At 33.5% G+C, this 19,004-nt stretch overlaps 1 protein-coding gene across 1 annotated transcript in view; it reads left to right on the top strand.

Moving 5' to 3' along the window:
- Nucleotides 1–19,004, top strand: part of LOC127725474 (uncharacterized) — a 74,329-nt gene that overhangs the window by 15,964 nt on the left and 39,361 nt on the right. Inside the window, exons 3-4 of the mRNA XM_052232467.1 lie at nt 17,181–17,504; nt 17,843–18,934. Coding sequence (XP_052088427.1) covers nt 17,181–17,504; nt 17,843–18,934 — 1,416 coding nt within the window. The remainder of the gene's footprint in view (nt 1–17,180; nt 17,505–17,842; nt 18,935–19,004) is intronic.

Raw genomic sequence — 19,004 nt, 5'->3', positions numbered from 1 at the left:
GTTTTTTTTTGTGTTGAGGTAACAAAATTTTTGTGCGGACCTTCATTAAAATCAAAGAAGTGATCAGTAACAAATATTATTCCTCTTTTACTTGTTGTTGCTTTCATCTGGACCTTAACAAAAATTTTAATAAGAATTATTCATGTGTAAAATATAGGTCGAGGTGACCAACTTTTTTTTCAAGGTCCTTTGTTGTTATCAAAGATGTGCGATCTAAAAGATAGCATTCCTCTATGACTTGTAGTTGATTAGATTTTGTATCTTTATGCAAAACTTAACCAGAATTAAATTAGGTTGAGGTGACCCATTTTTTCATGGACATTCGTTACTATCCAAGATGTGCGCACTTATTCAATTATTTTTTTATTCATCAGACAATCTTTTGTTTTCTTCTTTTTTTCACTTTTGAATTATGAACTGCAACATAGAAAGAAAATAACTGTTGACTTTGGAACGCCATGACTGCCTTATGTTGATGATCATCATTATATGCAGTGGTCACAGCATTATATGCAGCCGTGACAGCATTATATGCAGTGGTCTCAACATTATATGCAGTCGTGAAAGCATTATATGCAGTTGTCGGAACATTATATGTAGTGGTCACAACATTATACGTGTTTTGTTGATGAAGGTGATGATCAGTGATATTGATGATGATCATTGATGATAGTGATGGTGGTGGTTCAGATTCGGTAAACTTCGTAAATTTTTTATCGGAAATTGCCGAATCCAGTCATAATTGATAATGCCCCCAAACAAAATGAAACAGTTATTGAAGTCATGTAGTATAGGCAATTTGATTCAAAACTTTATCGGCATTTTCTTAAATTAAAATATATCAATAGAGGTATTGATTTTATTAACTTATCTAGTATATTCAATGACCCTACCATCCATAGTCTAATACCCCCATATTTTGATAATACAGAACCACCTATTATTTCGTATTCTTATAAAAAAAACCAAGCAGAAGTTTGATTTTTAATTATACGTCAGTTACAAAAGACGTCAATATAGAAAATAATGCTCCTTCCACTTGAGACTGTGAAACATCTAGTTTTAGATATGTTCCCTATGGTCATGTCATTACAGGAGACCTCAACATCGTCGAAGACCGTGAGGTCAAAACTTTTCTTAAGAAAGGACCTAAATATCGTCCTCCATCTATAATAGATTGGAAACAGTGTCGTCAGGTCATTAAAGACGCTTTGTCTGCCTACTGTAAAAATTGGTGTAAACGTGAAAAATCTGATAAAAAATCTCTAGACAGTTATTGGAATAAAATTATGAATACTGTTGATATTCGAATATCTCATTTTGAAAACAATTCTGAAATTAATAATAGGGTCCATGATATAACCATTTCTAGAATAAAAAATAAACTCCAGGTACTCGTAAAGCGGTTTGTGTTCGTACCGGCAGACAAAGCAGCCAATAATGTAGTGGTGGTGTGACGCATATACTACACGGAAGGTCTCCAAAACGAAATTATCAATTCGTCTACACTCAGGTCCGTACGCTCCACAGAGAGTCAAATTGTAAACAAGCATATCACTGTCACTACCTAGCTTAAAGCCTCTTCCGAACATTTGAAACATTTGAAAATTTGAAAGTCCCGACTATGTACTGGTTACCTAAATTACACAAACAACCATTTAAATTCCGCTTAATCTCAGATAACAAAAAATATTCAGATATGAAATTTTCAACTTCTGACAAGGATATGGAAAACATTTTGTTAGCAAAAATAACTGAAATCCCCAGACTATAGCAAAAAGACAAGCTTGTATGTGAGAAGAATTAGAAGGCCAATAATAACAACGAGTAGAATTCACAGTAAAACAATAGTTCTCCATTAAGAGACATATTAACGAGTGGCGAGTTTGTTTTTTTTTTGTGTTGAGGTAACAACATTTTTGTGCGGACTTTCATTAAAATCAAAGAAGTGATCAGTAACAAATATTATTCCTCTTTTACTTGTTGTTGCTTTCATCTGGACCTTAACACAAATTTTAATCAGAATTATTCATGTGTAAAATATAGGTCGAGGTGACCAACTATTTTTCAAGGTCCTTTGTTGTTATCAAAGATGTGCGATCTAAAAGATAGCATTCCTCTATGACTTGTAGTTGATTAGATTTTGTATCTTAATGCAAAACTTAACCAGAATTAAATTAGGTTGAGGTGACCCATTTTTTCATGGACATTCGTTACTATCCAAGATGTGTGCACTTATTCAATTATTTTTTTATTCATCAGACAATCTTTTGTTTTCTTTTTTTTTTCACTTTTGAATTATGAACTGCAACATAGGAAGAAAATAACTGTTGACTTTGGAACGCCATGACTGCCTTATGTTGATGATCATCATTATATGCAGTGGTCACAGCATTATATGCAGCCGTGACAGCATTATATGCAGTGGTCACAACATTATCTGCAGTCGTGAAAGCATTATATGCAGTTGTCGGAACATTATATGCAGTGGTCACAACATTATTCGTGTTTTGTTGATGAAGGTGATGATCAGTGATATTGATGATGATCATTGATGATAGTGATGGTGGTGGTTCAGATTCGGTAAACCTCGTAACTTTTTTATCGGAAATTGCCGAATCCAGTCATAATTGATAATGCCCCCAAACAAAATGAAACAGTTATTGAAGTCATGTATATAATATAGGCAATTCGATTCAAAACTTTATCGGCATTTTCTTAAATTAAAATATATAAATAGAGGTATTGATTTTATTAACTTATCTAGTATATTCAATGACCCTACCATCCATAGTCAAATACCTCCATATTTTGATAATACAAAACCACCTATTATTTCGTATTCTTATAAAAAAAAACAAGCAGAAGTTTGATTTTTAATTATACGTCAGTTACAACAGACGTCAATATAGAAAATAATGCTCCTTCCACTTGAGACTGTGAAACATCTAGTTTTAGATATGTTCCCTATGGTCATGTCATTACAGGAGACCCCAACATCGTCGAAGACCGTGAGGTCAAAACTTTCCTTAAGAAAGGACCTAAATATCGTCCTCCATCTATAATAGATTGGAAACAGTGTCGTCAGGTCATTAAAGACGCTTTGTCTGCCTACTGTAAAAATTGGTGTAAACGTGAAAAATCTGATAAAAAATCTCCAGACAGTTATTTGAATAAAATTATGAATACTGTTGATATTTATAGAATAACTAATCGAAGAATTCAAATAGAGAAAAATATTCAACGAGTGACCGAACAACACATTAATTCACGAATGCGCGTAGCGCATGAGTTAATTATCAATGTTGTTCGGTCACGAGTTGAATATTTTTCGATATTTGAATTCTTTGATTAGTTATTCTTTTTATTACATTGGCAAATGGCTTTTTTTAATGAAATTAATGTAGAAAATGTAAGGAACTATATCTTTTTTCTACGCATTCACAATTTGTTTTGATCCGACGTTATCGACGTCTTGACAACGCCTATTGTGGTATGACGTCAGGGAGTGAAATAACCACGTTTATTTCACATGTGAAATTATCGGTTTTTATTTGACTGGGAAATCAATGTAATTCAATGCTACCAATGTAATAATCGTATATCTCATTTTGAGAACAATTCTGAAATTAATAATAGGGTCCATGATATAACCATTTCTAGAATAAAAAATAAACTCCAAGTACTCGTAAAGCGGTTTGTGTTCGTACCGGCAGACAAAGCAGCCAATAATGTAGTGGTGGTGTGTCGCATATACTACACGGAAGGTCTCCAAAACGAAATTATCAATTCGTCTACATTCAGGTCCGTACGCTCCACATGAAGTCAAATTGTAAACAAGCATATCACTGTCACTACCTAGCTTAAAGCCTCTTCCGAACATTTGAAACATTTGAACATTTGAAAGTCCCGACTATGTACTGGTTACCTAAATTACACAAACAACCATTTAAATTCCGCTTAATCTCCGCATCTAGTAAGTGTTCTACTACTAATCTGTCATTGCTTCTAACTACCTCCCTTACTACTATCAAAGAACTTGTTATTAACTTTTGTAATAAAGTTTATGAAAATAATGGTATTAATTATTTTTGGAGTGTTAAAAATACATTAGAGGTTTTAGATAAAATACGTGCTTTTGATGGTCCTTTTGATTCTGTTGACAGTTGTGATTTTTCTACTCTCTACACTACACTTCCACACAAAGAAATGGTCTTTTGAAAAATCTCATTGCAAATTTATTTGCTGTAACTCGTTTAAAGCCTTTTTCTGTAACGAAAAAGGAAAGTATGCTAGATACACTTACTGGAAATGTGAAGATATGATTGAAGCTTTAAATTTCCCCTGGACAACATATATGTACGTTTCTCAGTAAAACTCAGTAAAGACACGTCATTGTTACATTTGGTTGATACATTCAACAATACCTACCGTTATCTTGGTGATATTTTTTCGTTAAATAATCCAGAGATTTCTAAATATACTACCGAAATTTACCCAAAGGAACTTACTTTAAATAAGTCTGACATAAACAGAAGTAGCTGTCCTTTTCTAGATTTAGACATTTCAATTTTTAAAGGGAAACTCCATATTTAAATTTACGACAAAAGAGACGATTTTTCATTCCCTGTTGTTAATTTTCCCTTTTTAGACGGCGATGTTCCTTTGGCTCCATCATACGGTGTTTATATATCCCAACTCGTTCGTTATGCCCGTGTGTGTAGTGATGTTATAGATTTTAACGAACGTAATCAATGCATCACTGGTAAATTATTATGTCAGGGATTTCGTTACCATAAATTGCTTAAAACTTTTACTAAATTCTTTCATAGATACAAAGATTTGATTAGTAAATTTGGCTGTACCTGTAGAAAACTTATTAAAAACGGTATTTCACATCCTAAATTTTACGGTAATATTGTACTAAAAGCGCGGAAATCACTATGTGATCCGTGTAAACTCATCAAACCGTTAAACAAACTTATTAGTAAAGGTTATCTTACCAATGTTGTGATTAGATCTTTGAATATAGTTTACATAGGCACAAATATCGATTTTGTCATCAGCAAATTAAAACATAACTAAATTTGTATTCTTTTCAAACGGTTTTTTGGGATGTATAAATTCACATCCATGTTCATTTTCTATATAGAGATTACTCTATCTATATATTACATTATACATATTTATTAACAGGTTAACTCCTAACTATCCTACTGCCTGTCGATACTTTTATTTTGGCATTGCACAAGTCATGTCTTCTTTGACTGTCCATGACGTTAAAACACTAAATACCTGGGATGTGTTTTAGTGGATTTTAGTCTCTGATGTATGATTTTTTATTATTAATTGTTTTTGGCTTTTAACTAGCTTTCAGTAACTGCGAGTACTCTCAAATCGTACGTTCGTGTTAATTTGACCTGTTGATACAATCTGTAATGTATTTTTGTTATTTAATGTTTACTTATTCAGTGTTATATCTAGTCTCACTATTTTTAATATATACCACCTTTGATAAGTGTTTAGTATGACGATAAATTTTCACTTTTGTTCTCGTACTAGGAACAACAAAATTATTTATTTTGTAAAAATTATTTCCGTACTCCATGTATACCTTACAACAAAATTATTTTTATTCACCTGTGTACGTTATTTTATTTGGCGGCATTTTATCCAAGGTTATGGTTGTCTTTCTGATATTGTTTTACATCTAACCCCCTTGTTTTATTAATTTTGTATTTACATTGTGTCATAGATCAAATTTATTCGTGCAGTGTATGTTCACTTGTTTTTGTTAATATATCTTTTGATTGAGTTAAGGCATTTCAATTGATATCTTATAGTGTCTCTTTCTATGTTGTGATGTTCACTATTGTTTCAGGTAGGGTGAAGGTTGGCGCCTATTAAAACGTTTAAACCCGCTGCATTTGTTTGCACCTGTCCTAAGTCAGGAACCTGATGTTCAGTGGTTGTCGTTTGTTGATGTGGTTCATAAGTGTTTCTCGTTTCTCGTTTTTTATATAGTTTAGACCGTTGGTTTTCCTGTTTGAATGGTTTTACACTAGTCATTTTGGGGCCCTTTATAGCTTGCTGTTCGGTGTGAGTCAAGGCTCCGTGTTGAAGGCCGTACTTTGACCTATAATAGTTTACTTTTACAACTTGTGACTTGGATGGTGAGTTTTCTCATTGGCACTTATACCACATCTTCTTGTATCTATTTATCAGAGAGAAAATAACGCCTGCTATTGTCTGCAAATTGGACAGACATAATTTTATAAATTTAGGGGTAATTCATTCCGAGGAAATGATGAAACTAAGAGTTGAATGGATTAACTAGTTCTGTTCGTCTTAAGAAATACGCATGGCATAATGTAAGTAAAATAATGATAAATAATAATGAAATATCAAAGGACAGTTTGTATACTATATGCCTCGAGTTCATTTCCTACTGAAGAACTATAGTTTGGTGCCACTTTATAGTCGATATTCAGTTTAAATTGCATAAATACATTTTGAATAAAATAGTCAGCTGTCTATAAGACCTAAGTCCCATATCTCGATAGCTTATATATGTCATGATAGAGCCATTATTTGGCTTCGATTTTCAGAAATATGCATTTTTTTCATTTTAGTATCTAACAGATATGAAAAATGCAGTTTAAAGCATTTCATTATAGGTGTTTAACATAACTTGTACAAGCTTTTTAGCACGTAAAGCAGTTTGTCTTCTAAATATGAGCAGCAGCCTTATATCAAAATATAAACTTTCATTAAGAAAATTTACCCTTTTCCAGACCCAGTTTAACATTTTTATTTATAATTATCATCTCTTTATCATCCCTTCGGAAAACGGAGTTTGGGAGTGGATATAGCGTTTACTACGTTTGTTCGTCAGTCTGTCACGGCTTAGTTTTGAATTTAGGTCAAGATCGAAACAAACTGCGAGTCAAAGAGGAATGATTTACTATTAGTGCGCACATCTTGGATAGTAACGAATGTCCATGAAAAAATGGGTCACCTCGACCTAATTTAATTCTGGTTAAGTTTTGCATTAAGATACAAAATCTAATCAACTACAAGTCATAGAGGAATGATATCTTTTAGATCGCACATCTTTGATAACAACAAAGGACCTTGAAAAAAAGTTGGTCACCTCGACCTATATTTTACACATGAATGATTCTGATTAAAATTTGTGTTAAGGTCCAGATGAAAGCAACAACAAGTAAAAGAGGAATAATATTTGTTACTGATCACTTCTTTGATTTTAATGAAGGTCCGCACAAAAATTTTGTTACCTCAACACAAAAAAAAAAAAACTCGCCACTCGTTATTATGTCTCTTAATGGAGAACTATTGTTTTACTGTGAATTCTTCTCGTTGTTATTATTGGCCTTCTAATTCTTTTCACATACAAGCTTGTCTTGTTGCTATAGTCTGGGGATTTCAGTTATTTTTGCTAACAAAATGTTTTCCATATCCCATGTTGGGATCCTTGTCAGAAGTTGAAAATTTCATATCTGAATATTTTTCGTTATCTGAGTACTTTACTTTTGATGTTGGATCCTGATTGTTTTTGTGGGGAGTCTTTCTCCTGTATATGCTTTACTCACGGGGTATAAATCGCAAAACTGTCGAAACTTATTGGATTTTTATATATTGCATAGTCCGAATTATATACTTAAAAAGATTTTCATTTATAAAATAGTTATTTTGCACTAAAAATTGCTGTTCTATGCCTTTTTAAATCAATATTGCAAATCTTATATGTTTTAGTAAAATTCTATTTCGAATGACATCGCTGACCAACATAAATTAATTTGTTTCCAAAATGCAATACATAGTTTACCTCTGACAGATATTTGGTTCTCCTTGAAAAATACTGGGTCATGATATATCTGAATTGCAGTCCCGAGAAATCTGAAGATGTAAATGATCAGAAATGCACAATTATATATGTTTTTAAATACTTAAAGTATAAACATATTAAGTTGTGAAATAAGACCAAAAGACGTTAAAAATGCACCTGGCGTGGAATAAATTCGTGGTAAATTGGTCCTTCTTCTTTATTTCCTTATTTCAATCAGAGTTTTATATATTGTATAGATAGCTGTCTATTGTTGCCGACTGTATGACTCCAGTGTTGTACGGTTATCTTTGTCATTGGATTACTGCCTCATTGACGCATATCCATATCTCCTTTTTTCATATGAATATGAAAGGAATGAGACATCGTACGTAGATTGAGTGGATCGACGTGTTTCATGAACGCAAACTATTTCTGTCCAAGTGCAGAATCTGCTGTCGGTGGTTGACCGGTTGTCATTTATCCATGTTCGTTTTTTTTTAAATTTGTTTCAGTTCATTCTTTGCGACGGGATGCTTTATCCTTTGTTGTTCCTTTACATAAGCCATTGTGATATGTATAAAATATTTAGAAAAATATTTATATATTTGGACAGCATTAAACGAAAACAAAACGATCACTTCAGAGAAAATAAAAAAAAGATCAAAGTTGGAACAAAGTGATCAATCATATAAGACATCGAAAAGAGGAGACTTCCAGTAATAGTTTTGATGTACAGTCATGGCACCACATGATTTGAGGAACGGACCTCGGTCATAGGTTCCCGGTGGACGTCGATCTGAGTCTTACATATATATGAAATATGGCGGCACTGAATATTGACTAAAGACTTTAAGTGGCTTATAACTTTTGGTTGTTCAATATGAAATGAGCTCGAGACATATAGTATACAAATGCCATTCAATGTTTCATATTTATCATTCACTGTTTTTAATTACATTATGCCGTGCGTATTTCTTAAGATAAATAGAACTATAATTAATGCATTCAACCAATGACGTATATTAGTTATAACTTCTGTTAGGCGGAACAAATATACGTTGAACCTATACGTCCTTGATTCAACTCTTAGTTTCACCATTCAGTCCTTGAAATGAACTACCCCTAAATGGATAAAATAATGTCTGTCCAATTTGCAGACAATAGCAGGTGTTATTTTTTCTCTGATAAAGATATCAATCGAATTGCCTAAATTACATGACTTCAATAACTGTTTCGTTTTGTTTGCGGGGCATTATCAATTATGACTGGATTCGGCAATTTCCGATAAAAAATTTACGAAGTTTACCGAATCTGAACCACCACCATCTTGTCTTGTCTTGTGTGAAGATCCTGCCTTTCAAAGGCACACCTCTGGTTACTGAGTAGAATATGGTGTATTTAACACCCACTAAATGTTTATTACACTATTAAAATCTAAAACAAAAGATAATTTCGATTTTAAATATTCACGCCTTTGACTGAGTGGTTGCAAGCAACCCTTTCTTTTTATTCACCGGTAATGTTAATAATATTGTATTACGTCTAATGTGCAAAGCAAAGCAAAGTTTTCTACTTATGTATTCTACAAGATGAAGAAAATCTGTACATCCACATTTACATTGACAGTTACAGAGCAAGGCACTAGCATCCAATATTAGTTGTGTACTAATTTCTAGTTTTTCTAATGTTCTACATTTCGCGCAGAGCTCGCTTTTATTGATAATGTGTGAAAGTTCAAGCAGGTGATAGTTTCTAGCAGAAGCTAAAGCAGGACATGAATGAATGAAATGGTCTAATGTTTCAGCGTCCTCCTCACATAAGAGACATGTTGGGTTGATGTCAACTTGGTTGAAAGCTGCCCTATTACATTGGAGAATATATGTACCAGTAAGGAGTCTAAGTTTGATGGGGAGACGCTGGATGTCTTTTGCAGAAGTCTGGACACTTGCTAGAGCATTGTGTAGTTGACCAGTTTTATAATTAGATGTAGAAATAAATGAAATACTCTTGTAGTAGACAGACATGGTAACCACATGTTCAACCCAGAAGGTGTCAATCGCTTTCCTGATAGAGTTCTTCCATTTTAATTTTGAAGGTGGTTCATCTAAAATGTTAAAGATTGGTGGTAGGCTGTATTTAATTAATAAAGATCTGATTTTTGTGAACCAATTGTCCTTTACGGCTGTTGAGATGAGGATTTGTCTTTCTGCGACTTGTCTTTCTATAGAGTTCTCTTGTCTTGAAATGTTTGCAAAAGTTCCCAAAGCTAGGTTATGGATTTTACTAATTACTGGAATCGTACCCGATAGTATATACACAGCCATGTCTGTTGTGTTAGTGGGAATAAATAGGATTTGTTTGATGCTTTTCCGATAGAAAACTTCAATTGGTTCCAATTGTGTAGAATTTGGTACTAGTAATAGTATTTCTAAGCCATTAATGAGTACTGGTAACACATAAACTTGGAATAATTGTAGGCATGCTACAGGATTAAGGCCAATCTTGCCATGCAGGCCTGTCCCCATCAAGCTGTACCTTGTTCTCCTTGCTTTGTTGATGTTTTCCTGGATATAGATTGGGATGGTTTGCCGCGGGTTACTGCTGTGAGTAATTCCTAAATGTACAGCAGTTTCAGCATTTTGAATAGGTGTATCATTTAATGTGAAATTGAATTTATCCTCTAATTTTGGTTTCCCAGTTTTAATAATTTTACATTTTGTAGGCTGTAATGAATATTTCTCCTGTTGACTGTAATTCTCCACGGTTGTTAATAGGGTTTGCATATTGGTAGGATCATTTACGACCAGAGTGACATCATCTGCGCAAGTTGGTATAGGACAGTGAATGTGTCCAATATAGGTCCTCTACTTGGTTAAGAATGTCATTTATATATAGTTTTTATAATTCTGTGCTTAGTATTCCACCCTGCCTAACTCCTTGCTTAATATCGAAGAGTTCAGAGACCAGATTTTCCTATCGGACTGAAGTTTGTGCACCAAAACTTAGATCATGCAAAAGTAGCCATAATGAGCCAGAGATCCCTGCTAGGTATAACTTTCTATATAAACTACTGTGGTTTACGACGTCAAATGCTGATTTTGCATCAAGCAGAGCTACATAAAAAGGTGTTTTCCTGTATACTGCATCGATAATCACTTCATTAAGTAGAAGAGCGCAAAATAATGGTGATATTTTAGACGTAAATCCTCTCTGAAATTGGTTTTGGATGGTTGCAATAATTTGCCATAGGTGTTCCTTAAGGAGTATTTCTAGGAGTTTGCCAATAACAGGAAGAACTGTAATTCCTCTGTAGTTTTTAGGGTCTGTGGGTAAACCTTTCTTTTTGAAAATCGGTGATAAAATTCCTATCTTGATGTAATCTTGGATAACACATGATATACAGATGTTGTTAATTATTTTTGTCAATGCACCAACCAGGTCTGGTCCACCATGGATGAAGTGTTCCGCTGTTATTCCATAAATGTCAGGAGCTTTATTTTTATGTAATTTGTTAATGGCATTCTGAACTTCTAAAATTGTAAAAGAAATCGGAATTGCGTCATCAAGACAGGATTCCATTATGACATCAATGTCTGCCTCCCTGTTGATATCATCAATCATCATCATCACCTTCGTCAACAAAACACGTATAATGTTGTGACCACTACATATAATGCTTTCACGACTGCATATAATGTTGTGACCACTGCAAATAATGTTTCAACCACTGCATATAATGTTCCGACCACTGAAATGTTGTCACGACTGCATATAATGTTGTGACCACTGCATATAATGTTGTAACCACTGCATATAATGCTGTCACGGCTGCATATAATGCTGTGACCACTGCACATAATGATGATCATCAACATAAGGCAGTCATGGCGTTCCATAGTTGACCAATGGGTCCTTAGATGATAGCCTACAGGTCAACAAAAAAAGGTGTAAAGGTCTAATTTATTCTTCCCTTATACTTTACATTAAGAATTGTAGGCCCGCCATCATGAGTGATTCCCTTACAATATTATTTTAATTTTATCGATGTCATTTAATCAGCTATATTTTTTATGCTTTTTATAAGCTATTATTGGTTTGACCGAAAATATTTCTTTGCAAACCTCATCATGTTTGAGTAGATCCCAATGTTTAATGAATTGATGCATTGTTTTAATTTGTGAATGCACGGATTGAATTTTGTTGCCAATAATAATGGAATTTCCTCTGTGTATGTTTTGACCTTTTTTCTGAATAAATCAGATCTATCACTTGCACTTGATAATGCCTCGTTTATGTAATGTTGGATTTCCATTTCCTTATATCCTCTTTTGATTATTTGTAGTTCTAATGTATCTGATGACCTCGTCCTTTATGAAACCTGCAAACACCTGTCGACTATACCAGCTTGTGCGATGTAGATAAAGGAATGTGTTTGTTGGTTTAAAGTGTGTTTTTATTAGAAGACCTTGTTCCTTTAAATATGAACATCAAGAAATATCAATTTATGTTGGCTTAGAAATTTGGTTTTTCTAATGTATAATGGGTTGAGCCTGATATAGTCACCTTTTTTTTATAATAGCTTTTTGAGAATGTGTAAATACACTAGTTCATTATTAATCCGTCTCTCATAGTTCTTTTTAGAATGGCATTAATATTTTTTAAAAGTTTACTTTTACAATGTGAAATGTGTATACTGTATTATTGATGGTTAGACGTTAATAAATTATTATTAGCTCTCCTTTCCAAAGGAAAGGTGAGCTTTTGCCATCACTTTGCGTCCGTTGTCGTCCGTCCGGTGTAAACTATTTCAAACATCTTCTCCTCTGAAACTAGTGAACCAATTCCAACCAAACTTAAGCTGAATGAATCTTAGGGTATCTAGAATAAAGTTTGTGTTTTATTTTCTGTTTCGGCAAAAAAAACATGGCCGCCATGGCTAAAAATAGAACATAGGGGGAAAATACTGTTTTTGGCTTATATCTCAAAAACTAAAGCATTTAGAGCAAATCTGACATGGGGTAAAAATGTTCATTAGGTCAAGTTCTATCAGCCCTGAAATTTTCAGATGAATCCAACAACCCATTGTTGGGTTGCCACTAAATTTGTAATTTTAAGGAAATTTTGCAGTTTTCGGTTATTATCTTGAATATTATTATAGATAAAGATAAACTGTAAACAGCAAAAATGTTCAGCAAAGTAAGATCTACAAATTAGTTTAATGACCAAAATTGCCAGTTGATCCCTTAAGGAGTTATTGTCCTTTAAAGACAATTTTTCACAATTTGTTCATCTAGTTTGCTTACTTTAAAAAATCTTCTCCTTTGAAACTGCTGAATTAATTTCAGCCAAATATGGGCTGAATGAGTTTCAGAGTATCTATTATACATTTTGTTTTTTATTTCCTGGACGTCAAGAAACATAGCCACTATGGCTAAAATGGAACATAGGGGTAAAATGCATTTTTTTGCTTTTGAAGAAAATATGACAGACACAAAGAACATTTAAATGGCATTTTTAAGCCACTCATTAATATATATTAAAAAGCAAAAATAATCATTGATGAAAGATTTAAGCAAAAATTACAGGTGAGCGATTCAGGCTCTTGAGAGCCTCTTGTTATTATTGGTAACAATTAAAGTATATGGTGGTGGCACCATATATTTTAATTGTACTTAATACCTAATCAAGCTCAACCCACTACACATCAGAAAAAACAAATTTCTAAGCCAACAGTACTTGTTTGTTTTTCTTTAATTGATATTTTTTTTCAAATTTATTTTCCAAAGTTGACTTGTTACTCATGAAAATAACATTTCTGTGAGGTCATTTTAAGCCTCATGAAATTGCGAGAATGCAGGATTTTGCACCATTTATCCAAGAGCTTCTGGGGGCCTTAATTGGCCTCAAACCCCCTGGCGTATGAATTCTTCTTCCGGCAATGAGTACACATTGGCCTAGCTACACCCCTGTCACTGATAATGTTAAGTTAATGTGATACTTGTAGTTAAACCTTCATATTACAGAATTTCAACATTAATTCAATCATAAGTAAGCAGGCGAGACATTTCAGCGTGTGTACTCTTGTTTTACCTTTAAAACTTCTTTTTTTCTATTTTTATTTTAATAATCATTTAAAAATGATTAAATTTTTACAAGGTTTATTTTTCAGATGTTCATTTAAAAAATGTTTAATTCTGGCTATGTTCCCATTTTAAAGTTAATCCATCCAATAATGAAAGAGTATTTATCATTTTCCTACCTGTCAGGACATTAGTGTAAAAATGTTCTCAATCTGTACATATTCACTTCAAAGACCTTCAATCATTCAACTTAGTTTAGGAATGTTCCTAGAGGATCTTAAAAACCTTCAACCAAAAGTAGGTTACTATGAACTATATTTTACGACCAACCTTGATGATACATAAATAGGATAACAGAAATTACTAAAAATACTGGACAGATCACACTTTCCACTAACATCTGAATCCTGTGAGTAAACTCATCATAGATACCAGGATTTAAGTTTTGTATGCCAGACGCACGTTTCATCTACAAAAAAGTTAATTGATAGAAATGATAGCCTACCCTGGAACAGACACTAAATGTGATCTTTTACTAAACTTTTGTGTGGGAAGTTGTGGCTTCAATTATCCGCTTGGTCAAACCAAGCTATAAAATTGGTATCTGCTGCTTCTCTGCTAAGCTAGCTGTATTTTGGAGTAATGATTGGTTGTTTTAGAGGAGTTGGAATAATGTGTCTCTGGAGGGTTTGACATATCTTCTTGTAGACTGTTACCTTGGTATCTAACAATTCTCGGATTGTAAGTCCAGTACTAAGCTCAGTTGTTATGTGTATATCTCATTAATATGATTTTTGTCTCGCCTGTGATGAAAGTCACCGAAAGTGAGACATAGGGATAACAATCCAGTGGCGGCGGCGACGGCGTAAACTTTTTGTTTGAAGCTTTATACTTCAGAAGGTAGAAGTCCTGGATGCTTCATACCTTGTATATAGATACCTTATGTTACGAAGTTTCCGTTTTGTCATATGTCCATTGTCGTTGACCTCATTTTCATGGTTCAGTGACTGCTTGAAAAAAAATTACAGTTTTTTTGTTGAGTGAAATACTCATTTATTATGAGTAATTGGATAACTATACTTGGTATAAATGGGTTCTTTGCAATGTATTCATGTCCGTCAGGTAGGGTTCATCTGACCTCGACCTCATTTCATGGATCAATGATCACGGTTAAATTTACGCGGTCAAGTCCATATCTCATAAACTATAAGCATTAGGGCACCTATATTTGGTGTATGGATCGAATGATTGAAAGGTTTACATATCCGACTAGCAGGTTTCAACTGACCCTCACCTCTATTTCAAGGTTCATTGGACAATGTTTAGTTTTTGTGGTTTGGTCTATTTCTCATATACTATAAGCTATAGGGCCACTATATTTGGCGTATTTAATGATTGTAAGTTGTACATGTCTGTCTCGCAGGGTTCATAAGACCTTGACCTCATTTTCATGGTTCATTGGTCAATGTTAAAATTTGAAAAAAAAGACAGGACAGGAGTTTTGAGTAAAAAAAAAGGCTTTGTTTCTGCAATTTTGTGGTTTATTATTGACTTTTGAATAACTACTCCCCCCCCCCCCCCCCCCCCCCCCCCCATTAAAATCAAATGGTAGCTCCCTTAAACCTTCATATAACAGGATTTCAACATAAATTCAATGATAAGAAAAACAGACCAGACATTCCAGCATGTGCACTCCTGTTTTTCTATGGTTGATAGATTGAACACCCAGTGCATTAGCATCAATCCTTTCATATAGCATTCCATCTTTCTTTGCTTATATACATTTAGGTCTACATTTTAGTTCATTTCTAGGATCCTAAATGACCTACAGTCGTGTAACTTAATGTAATCTAAAAGCTTCCAACCTTTATGATCCTATATATTTTTACTATTCTGTCTTTGATTGAATTCTACATCTGAATCACACATCTACCAGATGAAGTAATCGTCAGTTATTCAAAAGTCAATAATAAACCACAAAATTGCAGAAACAAAGACAGTTATTTTTTATTCCATATTCGGAGAGAAAACAATGTATTTATTATAATGACAATCAGTTACCAACACCCATTGTTCATCAAACATTTTATCATAAAAATACACTTAAAACAACATAACTATGGCAAGCTGTTCTTGTCAAAACTATGTTTAAGCTATTTTTACGAAAAATTTACACACTGAGATTTCAAAAAATCATACTGAGAATAAAAAGATGAAAAACACTGAGAATTCAAAAAGACACCGAGATTGAAAAAAATGAAAAACCCACACTGAAAACTCAAAATTACACACTGAGAATTGAAATTTCACACTGAGATTTCAAAAGTACGGCACCGAGACCAGTGGCGGATCCAGAAATTTTCATAAGTGGGGGCCCACTGACTACCTAAGAGGGGGCCCGCTCCAGTCATGCTTCAGTGATTCCCTATATAATCAACCAAATTTTTCCCAAAAAAGGTGGGCCCCGGGCACCCTGACCCCCCATCTAAATCCGCCTCTTGAGACAAATCGGCATCATGAAATTCGGCATCGGTGAAAGACTTATCGGCACCCGAGAAAGGCAGTTCGGTATCAAGACAAATCGGCACCTCATAAAGCTACTATGTTTATATTCCACTGTTAAGCTTTCAGACCTTATTATAAACATCTATTAATTCTGAGGCCTCAGTGGCCTGATACTGATTTAGGTTTTCTTAGATTTAATACATGTCTTCTGTTTGGAAATTTTGTGTATTTATTTGGTTTACATTTAGTCTGGGACATAATATATCGAGTTTACTATACCCAGGGTCGTCAGAAGCAAATGTTTTGTATTTTTTCTTCTCTTTTTTTCACAGTAGCAACTAAAATGCATGTATGGGGGTATTAGTCGAGCTATGGGGACAGTTCTAGTTTGTCATGTTTGTTGTCTTTAGAATTGTAAGGGATCAAACAATTTTTTTAATGATTTGATTAAATATGATTATTCAAGTACATTTACACGCGGCATATTTTATGTAAGAATTTTAATACCACTATCAAAATTCTTGTTTTACAGTATTGTTAAATCATTTTTAATGATAATGGGAAAATATAGAGACAAAAAATGAAGTGCTGATTTGTCTTGGTCCAGAAATGTCTGAAATGGAAGTTGGTATCATGGATTGCTTTTGCATTTCATTAAAATATAGACCTCCTTATTTATAGTAAAAATTCCAAGTTTAGGTGTATTAAAATCTAAAAAGTTCCAATAATTGTTGTTTTTGTTTTAGGTGAAAGGGATGCACGAAATGTATACACATCACAGGAGGGTGGCAACGTAATAATTAAATGTGGTGTAAATTTGTCAGAAAGACAAGTTGATGAAGTATATTCCATACAGTGGAAAAGCCAGAAATATACGAATATTATTGAACAGTTTAATAAAAGTCATGCTGATATCAATAAATATTTTACTGGTAGAGTTGAACTGGTGAATGGTTCTTCACTTAAAATCTCCAGATTATTAAGATCAGATGCAGCACAATATATCTGTACTGTTAAGTTTAACAGATACAAAGTTAGATATGGACGTTGGATTCGCCTAGTTGTAAATAGTTAGTATATTTATAATTTTACAGTTTAGATTTTTGAATTGCATGTTTAATTCATGGAATAATGGTTTTGAACATCAATTTTAAAATATATCAGAATTTTGGTACTTGGTAGCAATATCATTGTCATTTTTAAGGAAATTGATAAGACATGATCTTTTAAAGAATAGAATATGCTTTTCCATATGAGCTTGATATACATTCACATCTTGGTTTTACAAATATTTTGGGGGACTATAAATTATTGACATTTCAAATCGTGTGTTGTATTTTTTTCAACAATCAGATGCAGTGCAACATGTGTAAGGTCATACAAATGATTTTGCTTTAATAATTTGTAGAGAGCCCACAACCTACCATTAAACCAGACAGTATCAAAAGTAGAACAGGACCTTCCTTTACTGCCACTTTAGCTACTCCAGTATCTATAACCACTAATACTGTGAGGGATGTTGATGGTGATGATGGTGGTAATGGTCATGGTTATAATACAGAATCAGATGGTTCAAGAGAGGTTAAAGTAAATACAGATTTATCAGTAGATGAATCAAAGGGGACTTCCTCAATTAATAATGTGACTGAACCTAGAACAACTGGGGTCTTAGACGTAGAGAGTCAGTCTGTGAAAGTATTGACAGAAATAACTACTGTGGAGTCAACATATGACAAGATCCAAAATTTGTCAAATGAAACATCAGTAGATAAAAAAGTCCAATCAGTAACCCGTGTTGGATTCGAACAAGATTTACCCACAAATGATATAAGATCAGAAACTTTGACATCTGAATTGAAGGAAAATTTGCATACAGGAATGACCATAATAACTGATTCTACAACTGATCAACCTGCTAGTAAGAAATCTCTCATTTATAATGTACAAGGATCTACTTTTAAAACAAAACTGGATGTTGAAACCACTACTGGAACTGTACCCAAACACATAACTACCATAAAAGTTGACGTTTCTTCAGATTCCGCATCACCAGGTTATGATGAGAATAAATTCACAACAGACAGGAGTCAAAATGAATCTGATGTTCCTGAGTCTAATACTTATAGAGTATCCTTATCAACAGCCCCTATGATGAGTCATTCAAACACAAAGTCATTAACAGAAGCAGTCATTAAAACAACAAATCAATCTGAACAGGAACATAAGACGCTAACTGAGACAAAGACAGAGAAAACAACTATATCAAGGAATGGGACCAGTTCTCAAAGTGTTGATTTAACCAGAACCAGAATATCAATAGAAACAACACCAGAGTCGGTAATTATAACTGAATCAGCTGACAAATCAGAGACAAATCCTTTAGGTATGGGTGAATTGACAACAGCTCCATCTGTGAAGGTTTCCATGACAACTATTAGTGAAAAAGATTCTTATTTAACATCAACAACGTTACAACAGCTGCAAACATCTACAGAGTCAGGTAAGATACAGTTCTTTATTTATTCTCAATGGTTTTTTTTATATAAGTAGAATTGATGTTAATTGCAGGA

The sequence above is a fragment of the Mytilus californianus genome, unplaced genomic scaffold (genome assembly GCF_021869535.1).
Source record: "Mytilus californianus isolate M0D057914Y unplaced genomic scaffold, xbMytCali1.0.p SCAF_15, whole genome shotgun sequence".
Classification (NCBI taxonomy): domain Eukaryota; kingdom Metazoa; phylum Mollusca; class Bivalvia; order Mytilida; family Mytilidae; genus Mytilus; species Mytilus californianus.
The sequence above is the reverse complement of the archived record's forward strand: the minus strand, read 5'-3'. Positions and strand labels throughout refer to the sequence as shown.